General features: G+C 38.4%; 3 protein-coding genes across 3 annotated transcripts in view; 2 read left to right on the top strand and 1 right to left on the bottom strand.

The window, feature by feature from the left end:
• The window catches only part of LOC114143488 (anionic trypsin-1-like), a 102,944-nt gene that overhangs the window by 13,687 nt on the left and 70,359 nt on the right, over nt 1–18,898 (top strand). The gene's annotated exons all lie outside the window — the stretch shown is intronic.
• Nucleotides 1–18,898, bottom strand: part of LOC114143511 (phospholipase A2 inhibitor and Ly6/PLAUR domain-containing protein-like) — a 28,894-nt gene that overhangs the window by 6,794 nt on the left and 3,202 nt on the right. The gene's annotated exons all lie outside the window — the stretch shown is intronic.
• On the top strand, nt 1,431–17,117 carry LOC114143471 (putative trypsin-6). The gene is made up of 6 exons (XM_028015548.1): nt 1,431–1,509; nt 7,394–7,586; nt 7,669–7,854; nt 16,373–16,434; nt 16,536–16,663; nt 16,756–17,117. The coding sequence occupies exons 1-6, from the start codon at nt 1,473–1,475 to the stop codon at nt 16,906–16,908; spliced, it is 759 nt and encodes a 252-aa protein (XP_027871349.1). The 5' UTR covers nt 1,431–1,472; the 3' UTR covers nt 16,909–17,117.

The following is an 18,898-nucleotide window of genomic DNA, read 5'->3' as shown; positions in this document are numbered from 1 at the left end:
GGATTTGATTCCCGGGGTCTTTCTGCATGGAGTTTGCATTTTCTCCCTTTGCTTGCATGGGTTCTCTCTAGGTACACTGACTTCGTCCCACAGCCACAAAACATGACTGTTAGGTTAACTGGTCACTCTAAATTCTCCTTTGGTGTGAGTGTGAGTTTGTGTGCATGGTTGTTTGTCCTGTCCGTCTCTGTATTGCCCTGCGATGGACTGGTGACCTGTCCAGGGTGACCCCATCTCTCTCCCAAAATATCTCGCTTGAGATAGGCACCAGCAGCCCTCTTGAAAATGGATTAATGGCTAGCATGGAGACTTGCACAGAGGCTAGTACGAACACTAGCATGTAGACTAGATCTCCCACACTTTGAAAACCTCCGGACTTCACTGAAGATCAAGTTTTGTATTTTGTCGTTTATTGTGTAATGATTGATTGGAACATGTCATGTTTATTTCAACGCTAACTGAGAGTAATATTTGCTTTGTTTAATATTTTAAATGTTGTGGCACAGTTTGAGCCTTTTGCTAACAAAATGTGTCACTTTGACTTTAAGTCCTGCTGTTCAGCCTCTTGTGTTCACAAATGTATCAAATCAATCAAGAAAAACAGTGAAAGCAAAGAATCATGAATGATGTTTGAGGTCTGTGTCTTTAATAAAAAGAATCACATTGGTTAAAATTTTACCACAGGTTTCTCTTAAATGTGTTTTAAAATTCTGAATTGTTTTCATTTCATTGGGGGAATTTCTGTTAGTTTAAATTTTTGTTGTAATTTTGCATTTACAACAAATGCAAATGCTCTTTACCACCCAACACTGTAATATTGTTCTTTTTCAAAATAAAACAATCTGATCGTACAGGGTCATTTTCACAGCTCATCAGTAAACAAAATGATTCTAGTTTCAGGAGCAAAGGCAGATGTGAATTCTTGTAGATTGGAAACCAAACAGTTTTTTTCTTAAAAACAAAAACTGAAAACAAGGAGAAGTTGCCCTTTCTTCAGAAAATTAGTTTTATTTTCTAGAGTTACAATCGAGTTTTCCCTTGAGCAAAACTCACTGCAAGCTTGTGCACTGCAAAAACCAAAAATTTACCAATCAATTTTACTCTATTTTCTACTGCAAATCTCTCAGTTCACTTGAGATAAAGCAAAACTAATTTACAAGTAAGTTTGAGGCAAAATATAGGAGCTGCTTGTTTTGAGTCAATTACTTAATATTGATGAAAACGTTTGGTTTCATTGATTATTCAGCCAGTAGAGGGGGAAATGTTTTGATAGTGAAATAATCTGTCAATGCAACAAAAACTCTGTTCAAGTTTCTTTAGAACGATGAGATGTTAAAGTTTCTCTGTATGCAGATGATAGCGCAGATGGTTGTCTGTTCTGTGATTGGTGGCTTTCTTTCCAACAGGAAGTCATGAACAGGGTTTAACAGCTGCTGCAGGACTGCAGACATTCACAGGAAGCTGGACTAGCAATGGCTCTGCTGAAGGTTCTGCTGCTGCTGGGGCTGGGTGAGTCGGAAACACTGGACACACTGGAAACACTTCAATCAATCAATTAATCAAATTTTATTTGTATAGCACATTTCAGCAGCAAGGCATTTCAAAGTGCTTTACATCATTACAAACACAGAAACAACATAGAATCAATAATCAAAACACAGCATTAAGTCAAGTTACATCAATACATTTGTAATTGATTACATTTCAAATACAATTCTAAACAGGTGGGTTTTCAGTTGAGATTTAAAAGAAGTCAGTGTTTCAGCTGTTTTACAGTTTTCTGGAAGTTTGTTCCAAATTTGTGGTGCATAGATGCTGAAAGCTGCTTCTCCTCGTTTGGTTCTGGTTCTGGGGATGCAGAGCAGACCAGAACCGGAAGACCTGAGAGGTCTGGAAGGTTGATACAACAACAGCAGATCTTTAATGTATTGTGGTGCTAAGCCGTTCAGTGACTTATAAACTAACAACAGTATTTTAAAGTCTATTCTTTGAGCTACAGGGAGCCAGTGGAGGGACTTTAAAACTGGTGTTATGTGCTCTATCTTCCTGGTTTTAGTGAGAACGCGAGCAGCAGCGTTTTGGATCAGCTGCAGCTGTGTGATTGATTTGTTGGACAGACCTGTGAAGACGCTGTTGCAATAATCAATACGACTGAAGATGAACGCATGGATGAGTTTCTCTAGATCTGGCTGAGACATTAGTCCTTTAATCCTGGAAATGTTCTTCAGGTGATAGAAGGCCGACTTTGTGACTGTCTTTATGTGGCTCTGGAGGTTCAGGTCAGAGTCCATCACTACTCCCAGGTTTCGGGCCTGATCGCTGGTTTTCAGTTGTAATAACTGAAGCTGTGCATTGACTCTAGATCGTTCCTCTTTAGGTCCAAAAATAATAACTTCAGTTTTGTTTCTGTTCAGCTGGAGAAAGTTTTGGCACATCCACACATTTATCTGTTCTAAGCATCTGTTCAGTGATTGGATGGGCTCTGAGTCACCTGGTGACATCGTAATGTAGAGCTGTGTGTCATCTGCATAGTTATGGTAGCTAATATTATTTCCTGTTATAACCTGAGCTAGTGGGAGCATATAAATATTGAATAAAAGGGGTCCTAGGATTGAACCTTGGGGTACCCCACATGTGACCTTTGACCTCTTTGATGAAAAGTTTTCACTTGAAACAAAGAAATCCCTGTTCTTTATGTAGGATTCAAACCAGTTAAGCACTGGACCGGAGAGTCCGACCCAACTCTCCAGTCGATTCAGTAATATGTCATGGTCAATATTGTCAAAAGCTGCACTGAGGTCCAACAGAACCAGCACTGTGGTTCTGCCACAGTCCGTATTTATATGGATGTCATTGAACACTTTTACGAGGGCGGTCTCTGTGCTGTGGTGAGCACGAAAACCAGACTGGAAGGAGTGAAACTGTTGGTTATAGTTAGGAAGCTAGTTAATTGTTTACACACAGCTTTTTCAATAACTTTGTTGATGAAGGGGAGGTTGGAGATCGGCCTGTAATTCTGCATTAGTGATTTGTCCAGACTGTTCTTTTTTATAAATGGTTTGATTACTGTTGTTTTCAAAGCCTGGGGGAAAACGCCTGATGAGAGCGATCAGTTTACTATTTGGATCAGATCAGCAGCAATAACAGGCAGGACTTTCTTAAAGAAATTTGTGGGTAAAACATCCAGACAGCAGGAACTGGAGCTTATTTGACTTATAATTTCCTGTAGGGTTTTATAATTAAGTAGTTGGAATTGGGTCATTTTTCCTGTATTTGTTTTGTTTGGGCACAGCATTCTTATATAGTGGATGTACAGATTAATCCTCTGATTTTTTGAATTTTCTCTGAAAAGAAGCTGGAGAAATGGTTGCAGGCGGCAATACATTGGAATTCAAGTGGTAACGTCACAGGAGGGTTTGTGATTCTGTCAACTGTTGCAAATAAAGCTGGAGCATTGTTAATGTTTTTGTTTATGACATCTGCAAAGAAAGCCTCTCTTGCATGTTTTAGTGTTAAATGATAGTTACGTAGTTTTTCTTTATATATGTCACAATGAACGTGGAGTTGAGTTTTACGCCATTTTCATTCTGCCCTACGGCAGAGTTGTCTTGCAGATCTAACTGTTTGTGTATTTCTCCATGGAGATTTCTTTTTACCAGACACAACCTTCATTTTAATTGGGGCAATAGAATCAATAATATCTGAAACTTTAGACTGAAAATCATTTACCAACTTATCTACATCATTACAGCTCAAGGGTGAGGAAGAAGAGTAGATCTGATTAAAAGTTTCTGCTGTGTTTTCAGTGAGAGAACGTTTTGTGATGGTTGCTGTTTGTATAAGTGGGTTAAAAGATAAAGAACTTTCAAAGATAACAGTGAAGTGATCCGACAAAGCGACATCAGTTACAGACATTGGAAATATTCACACCCTTACTGATAATCAGGTCCAGTGTGTGTCCTTGTGTCATGTTGGCGTTTAAGCTTTTTGCCCACATGCAGAACACCACAGAGAACGGAAATCAGTTAAAGATTTTTTATTGAAGAAAACAAAGTAATGTGATATGGTGGGGATCCTGGGGTGGAGTCTGGAAGACAGCGGAAAACTGCAGAACAGGAGGAGATGGTGAGTTCGAGTCTAATGGGAAACGGGAGTTGCGATAGGACTAGATCGGTTCTTACTTTGGAAAGAATGATCACAATCAAGAAGGTTGTCTGTGGGTTCCAGACTGAAGTCAACGGATCCGGCTTCCGTAAACAAGCGGGGATCCTAGACAAGGAGGCTGCGGTGGAGGGCGGGCAGGTAAGTGCTGACTTGACGGAGGTGGAGGTGAGGTCCGACTGCCAGCCGATGAAAACTGAGAATCTTGAGATCTGACGGGAGAGGTGAAAACGAGACTCGGGCAACCAGTGGGTACAGTCCACGGTGTCACGAGGAGGGCTTTAACCAAAAAGCCAGGATGGAAACCACTCTGGAGAATCCAAATCGTCTCGAGGAGTAAACAATTCCTGAAGAGCACAGAGGACAACGAAGAGTTACTTAGAGGGAAAAAGCTCAGAGGACTAGCTCCGAGGGGCTCAGTTTACCAAGCAGGTAAACTGCGGCATCGAAGTGCTGGCAGTCAGCTTCTTTAACCTCCAGAGGATGATGAGATGATGACTGCCAGGTGCTTAAAACCCATGGGCGCTCCTCCCAGGTAGACAGCCTCTGGCTCCATCTAGTGGGCAACAGTGATGCTACAGACCCACACCAGGAAGAGGGGAAAAGAAAAACAAAAAGGAAAAAGGACCAAGACCCCCAGAACCCGACACCTTGAGTGTGTGTTGCTTGTTTGACATGTTGTGTTAGACCAAAAGTCTCTAAAATATTAGTGAGCTTTTTTGCCCCTCTGTCTTGGGGGTTGTCAACATGAATGTTGAAATCACCGACAATTATTAAACAATCATAATCAATACATATGAGAGATAGAAGCTCATTCAAGTCAGTGAAGAAATTTTCCACAAAAGTTGGAGTTTTGTATAGAGTTACTGTCAAAGTTTGTTTGTGGCCTTTAACCTCAATTCCAAGATATTCAAAAGAGGTGAAGTGACCCAAAGAGATTTTACTACAATTTATGGTATTCTTAAATATTGAAGCCACGCCTCCTCCGTTTTTATGTTTTCTATTCTCACTGAAGAAATTGTAGTTAGGAGGCGCAGATTCAATTAGTACGATCGGTTCATTATTATCATTCAACCATGTTTCTGTCAGAAACATAACATCGATATTATGGTCAGTGATGAAATCATTAATTAATAGAGCTTTAGCACAGAGAGATCTGGTATTTAAAAGAGTTAGTTTAAGTGACTTGGAGGCCAAGAGTTCTTCAGTCTGAGGTTCCTTTAGGCAGGGGATCAGTCTGAGGTTTGAATTAAAACAGCTGTATTTTATGTTTATGTTTCTTGTACATTTTCTTGTAGTGATCCAGACAGGTAATGTCCTGTTTTGCAGTGCCGGGGGGCCAGACACATTCTGGAGTAAGACGGGTGTAAAGATAAAATCTGGACCCCGGCCTCAGACCTCAGAAACGCAGAGTGATGGATCCTCTGGGAAGTCAGAGGCAGGTGGCTTAAATGAAGTGAGATCTGCTATGTGAGCGCTAAGGAGAGACGTCCCAAGTACAACCTGTTGATTAATTCCATCTGTAAATTTAAGAAACTCCGGTCCAGAAGACATTTCTTCATGTGTATCTTATGAATCCTGTGAATGAGTGGGTGAGCAGAGAAGGAGGGGAGAAGGAGGAAGGGAACCAGTCGCTCCGTCTTCAGTCGATGTATCAGCTTGTTTTGAAACTGGTTGTTCCTGATATGCAGAGGGTTTCATCCTAGTCAGACATCCTTGAGCCTGTTCTTCTGAAGCGATGATCACGTTGCTGTCCTTGTTGATAAAATGAGAAAGATTTTCAGTGAGTAGCTTTATCCCATGTTTATTAAGATTGCGTCCGCCTCTTCCAAAAAGGTGAAAGCGCTGCCAATAGATCCAGAGGTTATCGATAAAGGTCACTGAGCTGGCGGAGCAGGTTTTAATCAGCCATTTGTTTATCATGTCCAGCCTGGAGTGTTTTTCGTCTCCCCATTGAGGTGATGGAATTGGACCACTGAGAAATAACTTCATTTTTAACTTTCCCATAGTGTTCAGAAGAATATTAAAGTCCTTTTTCAGAATCTCAGATTTCTGCTTTGCCAGATCGTTGGCTCCAACATGCACAACTAAAGTCTCAATATCAGGCTGATCAGTGGTTAGAGAGAGAACTTTACAAGTTAAATCAGATACAGTGTCACCAGCACATCTTCAGTGTGTCAAATACAGTGTCACCAGTGTCACCAGGAAAAGAAATCACTCTCGTTTTCTTGGGATTGCAAACATGACTGATTCCATTTACTGCCTCATCTCCAACAATAAGCACTTTTGGCATACCTTTCGTTTTCCTGGTAGCGGCTTTGTCCATTGGGGCTTTGGGGGGTGGATGTGTTGGTCTTGCCTCATTGTTGATGTTTGGAAGCGAGGTTTCACTCAGAGGCTGAGGCAGGAGTACAGAAAATCTGTTTTTCAGTGGGATTCCCACAGAATCAGAATGTTTTGAGGCTTGGGCTGGTCGCTTTGTTCTTGGGAGCGGGGTCGGTGGAACCGTTTTGGTTGCAGCTGCTTCTTTGTTTTTCTTTGGTGGAGCAGGTGTTGAGGTTGAAGGTGGGTTTCGGCTCAGAGCCGGCCACGCTGATTCGTCCAGGTGAGGGGTTCTCCCTGTTAGTCGCCTCATCGGATCTGCGGTGTGAGACTTTTGCTTCGGCTTGGCACCCAGAGCGTTCCAGGGTGGGCTGCTTGATGCGAGGCGTACGACCTCTCCGTTGATTTGAGGAAGAGTTGTCTGATTTCCACAGTTAGCTTTGATTTCAAAGTTCACCTCCAGCTGTTTGATCTTCACTTCTATAGACTGAAGTCGTTGTATAATACTGCTAATGTCCTTGGGGTCGGCCGGAGGCATTTTGTCCTGGTTCAACTTGGAGATGAAGAAAAGTAAGGTAAAAATAAAAGTAAGAAAATCCCCCAGTCCTTAGGTTTGTAGTAATCCAGTTATGATGTTGAAAATGTGAATATAACTATAAAAACTGTCACTTTAAAAATAGCTCAGGCAAAGTTATCAGTAAAGATGGGAGAGAGCAGGACACTTCCACTGGTTCCATTGAGGCTGCTGCTCTCTGTGATTCTCAAACTTCCCTCTGATTCTGTTTCAGACTGAAACTTCTTTGCATATAAACTGTGATACTTTTTAATCTTTAACTGTTTATCCTTTTTCTGTTCCAGCAGCCATGTTTGCACCTGATTTCTGAGTAAAGTCCTCCTTTTTCTTCTTCAGGTGTTTCAGTGAACTCAGATGTTTCTCTGCAGAAGAGAATCATTGGAGGTCAAAAGTGTTATGACACGGAGCGTCTTTATCATGTTCGGCTGGAGAGCAGCAATGGTACTCATATGAACCGCTGTGGAGGATCTCTGATCCACCCTCAGTGGATCCTGACTGCAGGTCACTGCTGGAAGGCTGAGCCAGGATGGTAGGAAAGAAACATGAAGACAGTTTTATCTGCAGATGATCAGGTTTTCTGTCTGTTCATTATAATCTAACCTTTTCTTCAGGACTATTGCGGCAACTTTAAAAGTTCATCCACGGACTGCTTGGCAGCAGAGACAGGTAATCCTACAAGCTCCTAAGATTTATACGCGTTTCGGCCAGCAGCATAACGTCATGTTGCTGAAGCTTGAGACACCAGTAAGGGATGTGCCACTTGCTCAGCTACCAGACTGCAGGCGTCGTCTTCAAGTGTAAGTGTTTCACTGATCAACACCATGAATTCAGGTTTTCTGTCTCCACTCCTCCAGTCTTCCTTCTTCTTTCCTTTTTTTTCAAAATAAAACCCCTCTCTCTTGTTTCCTCAATCCATTCTAAAGCTGTAAAATAGCCATTAATTCACCTGTATACACTGTCAATTTATCTGTTATTCTTTTATTTCTCATAATATTTAAATCTGGAATTACAAATTATATATCTATCATTTAACATTTTAGAAGCATCTGTATATATTTGTATATACTCTGAATATTCTCTTTCTATATAACTTTCCACCTCTTTCTTTTCTAACTGTCTCCCTTTTTTCAGTAAGTTTAAATCAACTTCAACCTGTCCAAAGATCCATGATGGAATAACAACCACAGGACTAATTAGAAAGTTACCTATTCCAATGGTTAATTATTATTATTATCATAATTATTATAATGGTTAATTATTTATGATTAACCAGCCAAAACTATTAATTTGTTTCTTTTTCTTGACAAGGTTGCAGCGTAACATATGAAGGATGAACTTCATTATGTCCTTTAATATTTGTCCAGTAAATTATGGCTAGTTGTTCTCTCCTGAGCTCCAGTGGCATCTCACCCATCTCAACCTGTAGAGCTGAATCTGGAGTAGTTTTCATCGCTGCACAACAAAGTCTTAATGCCTGATATTCTCTTCTGTTTTTTTTAATGAACTACTTGAAGCTGAATTGTATAAAATACATCCATAATCATAAATTGATCTAATTAGTCCAATATAAATGGTCTTTAATGCATTCCTATCTTCCCCTCATTCTTTGCCTTCAAACATCTCATTATATTCATTAAAAAAAAACAAACAACTTTTTTCAACTATTTTACCTACATGTATTTTCCATGTAACTTTTTTTTTTTTATCAAACCAGATACCGAAACATTTAATTTGATCCTTCTATAACATCCCCATATAATTTGAGATTTACATTAATATTTAATTTTCTATTTGTAAAAACAACAAATTTAGGCTTGGACGTTGAGAATCTAAATCCCCATCCTAAGGCCCAAGCTTCTACACTATTAATGCTTCTTGTAGTTTCCTATTTACAAATTCTGTATTTTTCCCCTCTTCCAAATAATACCATCATCTACAAATAATGAGACACCAAAACATTTATACTACTAAAAATATCATTAACCATTATAATAAATAGCATAGAACTTATACTACCTAGGGGAGTACCATTCTCTACTTGATATTTTGAACTTATTTGCCCTCTTATTTTTACGCTAATATTTCTTTCAGTTACGTTTTTTTAACCATCTATATATTTTACCCCTTGTTCCTATTTGTTTTATTTTCATCAACAGCCCTTCTGTCCATAACATGTCGTAAGCCTTTTCCACATCCAGGAAGACTGCTATTATCCTTATTAATCTGAGCCCGTCTACTTTCATGTTCCAGACATAATTGTACTTCTGCCTTTTCTAAATCCAAATTGAGAAGACTTAATCTTCTCCTTAGATTATAAAAAATAAATTAATCTATTATTTACCATTTTTTTCCATAATTTTACCTATTCATGATGTTAGAGCTATTGCTCTATAACTTTCAGCTGAATTAGGATCTGTACTAGGTTTACAAATGGGTATGATAATGGCTTCTTTCCATTTAAGAGGTAATAACCCTTCTTCCAACGCCCTATTATAAAATTCTAATAATACTTCTATACTCACATCACTAAGTTTATTTAACATACTTAACTGATTTGATCATTCCCATTAGTTGACTTACTGGAATTCTTCAGTGCTTTATTTAATTCTAACAAAGAAAACTTCATATTAAAACAATCATCATAATCTTCATCATTATGAAATAATTAAATATTTCTTTGTAATGTTGTAAGGAGACTCGAAGGGAGCACTGGGGGCAGCGAGGAGTCACTAGGGGGCAGCGAGGGACCACGGGGAGAGGCAGAGAACCCACTGACTGGGGCAGATAAGTCACTTACAGGGGCAGAGACGATAGGTGCAGTGTCGGCGAGAGGTGTGGCAGGTTCCGGAGACGCAGAAGCTGGGGTTGGAGCTAGAGGTAGCACTGACGGATGGACAAGACGACAGACTTAACAGCGCAACAGTTTAGACAGATAAGACAAGGACCCGACGAGGAACAAGGAACACAGGTGGGATTAAATACACAGAGAGAAATCAGGGAACGAGTCACACCTGGGAACAATCAAGGGGAAGACAGGACAACACAGAGACTAAAGACACAAAGAAACCCAAAATAAACACACAGAGAACTCAAATCAACACAGAAAAACCCCAATCCCGACAAGTTCTACATCTCCAATAACTGTCTTTAATCCATTTGACAAACTGATTGACAGAATATGATTGACAAACTCCAATCATATCTTGTCCAGCCTTAAATTTTAATATAACTTTAAAATCTTCCATCATTATTTTCTTGCTTATCTCAACTCTTTCTTCCTCATCCTCAAGAGATTCTTTTACCAGCATTTAGTCCCCTTTTAACCTTATCTTTCCCCCTTCCTCTCTTCTATTTTCTACCATAGATCATCCTATGTCTACATTTTCATCTTCTGAAAGCCCCCCACTACAACTAGCCATCTTGATCCACTCACAATCCAGTTTATGCCAAAACCACCTTAAAATTCAATTTATTACTCGCCAGATAACATTTGAGCGCTTTCCCTTTCAAAAAATCTGCATTCTTTTATCAGCAACAGCCACATCCTCGACTCCCTCCTCCAGTCCTGCTGCCTCTGCTTCAGCACACCTGAGTCAGGTAATCAGGCCACCAGCAGAACCAGAACCCGTTTAGCTCAGGTGTGTTGGACCAGAGACACATGTAAAGGACGTAGGACACACTGAGGACAGGAGGTGGACACTCCTGTGTCTTCTTCTTCTTCTTCTTCTTCTTGGTTTTTATTGGCGGTTGGCAACAAACTTACAGTAGCATTACCGCCACTTACCAGTATGGAGTGTGGTTCGAGATGGTCTATAAACTTGCACTTTCTACCTTTTCCCTCCATTAACTCCTGATTAAACATACCCCCACACATACACACCTGCTTATATTATCCAACTTGCTTATAGCTTTATATACCCCTCTTTGATATTCTTTACACATTCACACCCAACTTGCTCTACTCATATCCTATGAAATAGCTTTGTTTTTTTAAGATACCGAATAATTATTTGAATATGTCTACTCCCGAGATCTCTCCTCAAAAATTCTATTAAATTAAACCTTTCTTTAATACCTACACACTCTCTCAGCATGCATCTTCTCTCTTCTTCATACTTACAACACTCTAAAATAACATGCTCTATTGTTTCAGACTTCTCACAATAATCACACTTTCCAGTTTTATGCTTTTGTATTTTAAAAAGTGAATAATTAAGCCCTGTATGACCAAACCTTAACCTTGTTATTATTCTTTCCTCTTTCCTATTCCTTCTTCCTATTCTTTTCTTTCCTACAGCCACCTGAATTTTATAAAACCACCTTCCTGTTAACTCTTTATCCCACCTTCTCTGCCATATTTTCAACATCTCTTCTTTGACTTTACTTTTCCCTTCCGATTTACTCATCCTAACTGTAAAACTAATAGGATTATGTATTGCCTTCTTTGCCGTTATATCAGCCTTCTCGTTTCCTACTATCCCTATATGTGCTGGAACCCACACAAATGCAACTACTAATCCCAAATGTTGTATTCTAAATAGATTATGATATATTTCTAATAAAATGTCCATCCTACTGTCCGTATTATTATATTTTATGCTTAGCAAAGCTGAGCTCGAATCTGAACAAATTATTGCTTGTAAAGGCTTTACTTCCTCAATCCATTGTAAAGCCAAAAGTATTGCTAACATTTCTCCTGTATAAATTGATAGCCCGTCTGTGATTCTCTTCCCTATATACACTTTGAAATCTGGAATTGTACATGCTATTCCTATTTTTCCGTCGATTTTTGATGCATCTGTGTAAATTTGGACATGTCTATAGTAATTATTTAAATGTGATTGCACTGCATACCTTTCTGCAACATTTGACTTATCATGTTTTTTTACCAATATTGTTAAATCAACTATAGCTTCTGGTAAAATCCACGGTGGTATAACTGATATTGGATCTGTTTGACTAATTTCCAGAGTGTCCACTTTAAGTTCCTTCACTTCCTTTTCAATTTTCCATCCATAACTCTTCATCTCTTTCTTTTCCTTTTCCCAACATGATTTTAAAATTTCCCGAGTTGGATGTCCACATTTATTGCCCATCAAATTTAGCCAATAATTTATTCCTAATGAAGTTCTCCTTAGATCTAGTGGCATTTCTCCCATTTCTACTTCTAATGTTGCTGTTGGTGTTGTTTTGAATGCTCCGGTACATACTCTCAGGGCTTGATGTTGAATCCTGTCTAATCTATCTAAGTGAGTTTTAGCTGCTGAACCGTACACTAAGCACCCATAATCAAGATCAGCTCTAATTATCCCCGTATAAATCTGCTTTAAGGTTTTTCTCCCTGCTCCCCAATCACTACCCGCCAAACATCTTAATATATTCAATTTTCTCTTACATTTATCAACAATCTTTTGGATGTGAATATTCCACTTTAATTTCTCATCAAACCACAAACCTAAAAATTTTATACTCTTTACCTGTTCAATTTTCTGATTATATAATTTTAATTCTATAACCTTATTTGTTTTTTTGGGTTTTTTTGAAAATATAATTACCTTCGTTTTGTCCACTGAGAATTTAAACCCCCATTTCAATGCCCACAACTCTATATCTATAATAACCTTTTGTAGTTTTTTATCTATAAACTCTATATTCTTCCCTCTTTTCCAAATAGCTCCATCATCTGCAAAGAGTGAACAGCCCATGTCTTTTCCAATATTTTCAAATATGTCATTTATCATAACAGAAAACAATAATGGACTAATAATACTTCCCTGTGGCGTACCATTTTCCACTACATATTTATCTGAAACAACCTCACCTATTCTTACCTGTAATTTTCTGTTTGTTAAAAAGTCTTTAATCCATTCATATATCTTTCCTTTGATCCCCAATTTGTATAATTTAATCAATAAACCCTCTACCCACATCATATCATATGCTTTTTCAATATCGAAAAACACAGCCACTACACTTTCCTTGTTTACTTGAGCTCTTCTGATTTCATGCTCAAGACATAATGTTGCATCATTAGTGCTCCTCCCTTTCCGAAAACCACTTTGATAATTAGAAATAAAACCCTTTTTATTCAAATAATACACTAACCTATTATTAATCATTTTTTCCATTATTTTGCATAAGTTTGAAGTTAATGCTATTGGCCTGTAACTATCTGTTTTTGAATGATCTTTTCCTGGTTTAGCTATTGGTACAATTATAGATTCCTTCCATAACTCTGGTAATTTCCCCTCCTCCCAGATTTTATTAAATAATTTCAATATTATCATTTTTGACTTATCACTTAGTTGATTTATCATTCTATACCAAATTTTATCTTTACCTGGCGCTGTATTTTTGGTCTTTTTAAGAACTCCGTTTAATTCCACTTTGGTAAACTCCACATTCAAAAAATTATTTGTATCTTCCTCATTCTCCATTAAAGTTTTATACTTAATAACAGTATTTTCTCTTCCCTTTCTTCCCTCTTCGCTAATGTTATTAGTACTATGTATCTTACTAAATACTCTTGCCAACACCTCAGCTTTATCCTCATCCCTAATTATATCTACATCCTCAATTTTTAATACAGGATAATCAAACTCTTTTTTAATTCCATTCATTTTTTTAATTACTTTCCAAATCTTCTCAATTTTTGTATCTCTTCCTATTGTACTACAAAAATTTCTCCAATAATCTCTCTTAGCTTTTTTAATAATCTTCCTTACTACTGCTTGCTTCCTTTTATAATCAATTAAGTTCAAATATATTGGGTTACATTTTAATACCTTTAAGGCTTTATTTCTTAATTTAATTGCGTCCTTACACTCACTTGTCCACCATGGCACCTTTTTCTTATCATTAATACTCCCTGACTTTTTAATAGAATTCTCTGCAGCTTCCATTATTATCTCTGTAATATTTGCATTTACTTCATTTATATGCTTATTAAAGTCTACCTTATCTAAATACATTTCACTCACATATCTAAACTTACTCCAATCAGCCTTATTAAAGTTAAATCTTTCCCCTCTGTTTTTAAAATTATTTCCAATTATTCCTACCCTTATAGTTATAGGATAATGATCACTACCTATTGTAGTTTCCTTGTCAACTGACCACTCACAGATACCCGCTATATCATTCGATACAATTGTTAGATCTATATCTGATTCCTTCCCCGTTTTAACATTGATTCTTGTACCCCTTCTCTCATTAATACATACCAAATTTTTCATTTCTATTACTTCTTCTATAATTTGCCCATTTTTATCATTACTATTACCCCACAGTGTACTTTTTGCATTGAAATCCCCACACCAGATTACTCTCCCCTCTAAATACTCTAATAATTCCACCATTATTTCAGCCATTAACGAGTTACATGGATTATAGAAATTTATTATTTTAAATTTACCTCCCTGCTCCCATGTTTCAATTATTATGAATTCTAGTTCTTTCCCTTTTCCTAAGACCCGATATTGTATCCCTCGTTTTATAAATATTCCGCAGCCACCTCCACCTCCCTCTTCTCGATCTCTTCTTATACTAACATAGCCCCTAATCACAAAATCTAATGTTGGCTTTAACCAAGTTTCCTGCACACATATTATATCTGGTTGGACTTCAAGTTCGTCTATATAACCTTTAAATTCCTGTCCATTAGCTATCAGGCTCCTAGCGTTCCATTGAAGTATTAGCATAAACTACTTTCACCTGCTGCTCCCGACTTCTTCTCCACCTCTAACTTTTTATTTATTTCTTCCCATGTTCCTTCCTTAAACCCCAAGAATTTTTCGGCTCCTTTCACTATTATTTTAATCTTCTCGGTTTTGTTCTTAGCTTGATCAGTACAGTTGATAACATATGCTATGAATAAAACTAGATTTTCCACTGAGTAAGTGATCTTAACTTCAGGTATTATTTTAGTTTGCTGTTTTGTTTGGCTTCTCATTTGCTCAATCCCTTTTTTTTCCTGTTCCCTCACACTTTTTACAGCTTCTGCATAGCTAATATTTTTAGTTGTTTTTATCTGCACAACTTCTTTAGCCCTCTTCCTAACCTCGCATCCTCCGTACGTGACCCTATGATTTCCCCCACAATTACAACATTTCTCTTCTACATCTTCCTTACATTCTTCAAATTTATGGTCTTCCCCACATTTTGGACATCTCTGCTTTCCTTTACATACTGCCGCAATGTGCCCGTACCTTTGGCATTTATAGCACCGAAGTGGTGGAGGTGTATAAGGTCTGACTTGGAAGCTTATATATCCTATTTTTATGTTCATTGGCAGCTCTTTTTCCTCAAACTCCACCAGAACTGACATACTCCCCACTCTCTCACCATCCACAGTTCTTGACAGCCTTTTCATATTGAACACCTTTGCTCCAACTACATTTTTCTTAAGTCTTTCTAGATCCTCATCTAGTGGGATGCCATATATCACTCCTCTAGTTTTTTTATTTTCTCCCAACATTTTTTTCTCCAGCACCGCTCTTTTACATATGTTTTCCACATTGAACGCCTTACTCTTTTGTTCTATATCTTTACATTCTATCAAAAGACTTCCGTCTCTCAAGATCTTCACCATTTCAACGTCTCCTATTTTCTTTTTAATTTCCCTTGACACCCCAATTGGGCTGAATTTTTCCTGACCTTCCTCACTCTTAAATTTCAGTATTACTTTAAATTTCTCATCCACAACTTTTCTCCTAACTACCCTCTCTTCCTCCGAACTGCTTTCTTCAAAATCCCGTTTACTTCCTTGACCATCTCTAATTCCCTTACCTTCACCTACTTTGAATCCTCCTCGTCCTCGTCCTCTCCCTCTTCCCACTGGCGTCCACCCTTCGCATTCCCCTTCTTCTTCATTACCTATCTCCAGTTCCATCCGAACCATTCACACACCAGTTTATGCCAATTACCGCCTTTTCCACACTCCAAGTTTGGTTTGACTCTTCTCTTCCTGCAGACAGCAGCCGGCCTCCGCCGCAGGTAGCCTGCCTGTCACGATTTGCTTCCGATCCCAAGGTCTGACCAATATCTTTTTCAACTTCGTATTTCCAACAAATACCAACAATTCTCTCCGTCTACCGGGTAGCTAGCACCATCGTCCGTTCAGCTTGTCGACACCGTCTCTGAATCCCTCCTAGCCCAAACCAAGCGCAATGATTCTTTTTTTCTTCTTCTCCACTCCTGTGTCAGTGGATGAAGTTCTTCATGGATTTATTTTCTGTTCTTTCATTGTTCTTCATAACAATTAATTTTCTATATTGTTATATTGAATTGTTACATTTTATTCTTATTGTGTTTTAGAGGCGATATTGCTCAGCTGGCAGGAGAGGGAGCAACAACCACTGGCCCCAATAATCAGCACTGTGAGAGAAATATTGAAGTTATGAGAATAAAATCTTTGTTTCTGTCTCTACAGAGACGGTTGAGGGAAGAACATGTTTATAATTCTCATGTTTCTCTATAGTGCCCCCCAATTCTCCTATTCCTGCACATCTTCAGTGTGTCGACATGAGAGTTATTCGGGTTTCTGTCGTCGCGCCGACATTTGGCCATTTATTCTATGTTGAAGCACCGAACAAGGATGTATGTTATGTAAGTTTGTTTCTTCAATATCTCTTTACAGCGATTAGAAGACTTTTCTGTTTTACAACATACATAAATATATCAATAAAATTTTTCTACAGGGCGATGATGGTGGAGCAGTGGTGTACAACGGCATGATTTATGGTGTGATTTCTTTTGGTGGACCAGACTACTACACATGTCGCAAACCAGCTGCAGTCATGGATGTCTGTGAATATCTGGGGTGGATAAAATTTACAGTTGGGCTTATTTAAACATAAACTATCATGAAATAAAATTCTCATCAAATTTCCTCTCACAAATAATTTTATAATTGTATCTTCATCTTTTTGATGCACATGTTTGTAGAATTAGAATAAATTAATTGTTTTGTTGTATTTTTCTCACCTGATCTTGACCTCCCTAATGGAGCTTTCTCTGCCTCAGAAATGAAAAATAAATCAATAAATGCATGAAGAAGAAACATTTCCTGGCTGATCGTCTTTACATTCATGGTTCAGTTTGTTCAGTTGATATTTTCCCTGAACTGAGTCTTAAAATGTGACCAGTTTTAAATCACATGAGGAGGAACATCAGAAGTAATTTATGTATTCATTTTTTTTCTCCTCACTGGCAAGAACTTTATATATGTGTCACATGCAGATGAAGTAAAGATGAACACAATGAGATGATGATTATTCTGGACTATTTTACCAGGGGAACTAAGACAAAATGACCCAAATATAAATCGAATTAGACAGAGTATTTATCCATTCATGCATTTTCTAACACTCTTTTCCCTAGTTTGGTTGGGAACAGAGTATTTATATTTATGAAAACTTTCATTTGTTCAACAACAACAACAAAAAAACAAAATATAAACAAATATAACATAAATAACAATGAGACAAATAAAAGTCACAAATAATATAAACATTTTTTTACTGATTATTCTGTCCAATGTAGTGTTTCTGACAAAACAAAAACTGTTTAGTTTGTTTGTCTTCAAGCTCACTGTCTACAAACTTCTTGAAATTCTCAAAGCTGTCGTAAACAATGCCTTCAAAACCAGAAGTGGTGGATCTCCTAGTTGCTGGGCAAAAGGTAAATATTTTTTGGCTACTTCCAGCAGTTTTGTTTTTGGAGGGTGTGTATCGCTTCTTCTGTCCACCACACTGGGGTATTTTGCAGGCCCCGCAAGGCCTCAAGGATTTATGAGGCTTGGTTGGACTGGCTGTCAGCGCAGGAGGGGGAGCTGAAGGTACGAAGTTCTGGCCGTTGGAGGTTCTGCAGAGCATCATGGACGGCGTCTGTGGCTGAGCAGGAACCACAACCAGGACCGGGGCTGCAGACAATCTGGGGGGGATGTAAGTGGCCACCGGGGGTTTGGGCTGGATGTTCCTCTGTGGTTCTCCTAATCTGTAGAAATAAAAGTAAATGTGATGATGAGTTTCTATATTCATGAGCAATATCATAAAACCTCACCAACACATATAGTAGTCTACAGTTAGTTTGAATATGCAGCTGATAAATCCACCTCAATAAAGGGTCCATATTTCTGAAACAGCTTACCTCTGCTTCTGACCATGCCTTTCCCCAGCCACATGAGGAAGGCTCAGGTACTGGACCTGAGGTCGGCTTGGAGCTGGCAGGGAAGCCGGGAGCGTTGGAGCGGCTGGCATTGGTGCCTCAGACAACACTCTGCGGTGGAGCTTCACCTTAGGGATGACAGTCGCAATGAAGGTGGAGATGAATTTTGAGTTCAAGTTGGGTAGAGGAATGGAGAGACTGTTGAGGATGGTGTCGTCTGTGACTCGGTCTACAATGCATTTGTACTGCCCTTTGATCGCTGTGGTTACCTTGATGAGGGAGGTGAGACCACAGACATCTTTATTATCATCTCAGCTGATCGCTTCAGAGAAAATGATGTCAAACTTGCAAAGGAGATCAAGAAGATGGGGAAGAAGTTCTACTTTGTTCGCTCAAAGGTTGACAATAATTCACGACATGAAGAAAGAAAGAAAGATTTCAGCCAAGAAAAGTATTTAGCACAGATCAGAGAACATTGTGTTAGTAGTGTCTTCCAATGACTGCTGTTCTGAAGAGAGCTAAAACATTTTTAATATACTTTAAAAGAAAATAGATGAAATTGCAAAGGTCTATAACATGAATGTGTCCTGTTTGTAACACAGGTCTTAAGGATCATGGATTTGAGTCTCCACAGGTCATCCTGATGTCCAACCATGACATCCAACTGTATGATTT

This window comes from Xiphophorus couchianus, chromosome 4 (assembly GCF_001444195.1).
Source record: "Xiphophorus couchianus chromosome 4, X_couchianus-1.0, whole genome shotgun sequence".
In the NCBI taxonomy this organism is placed as follows: Eukaryota; Metazoa; Chordata; class Actinopteri; order Cyprinodontiformes; family Poeciliidae; genus Xiphophorus; species Xiphophorus couchianus.
Note: the sequence above shows the minus strand (reverse complement) of the source record. Positions and strands in the feature narration are given on the sequence as shown.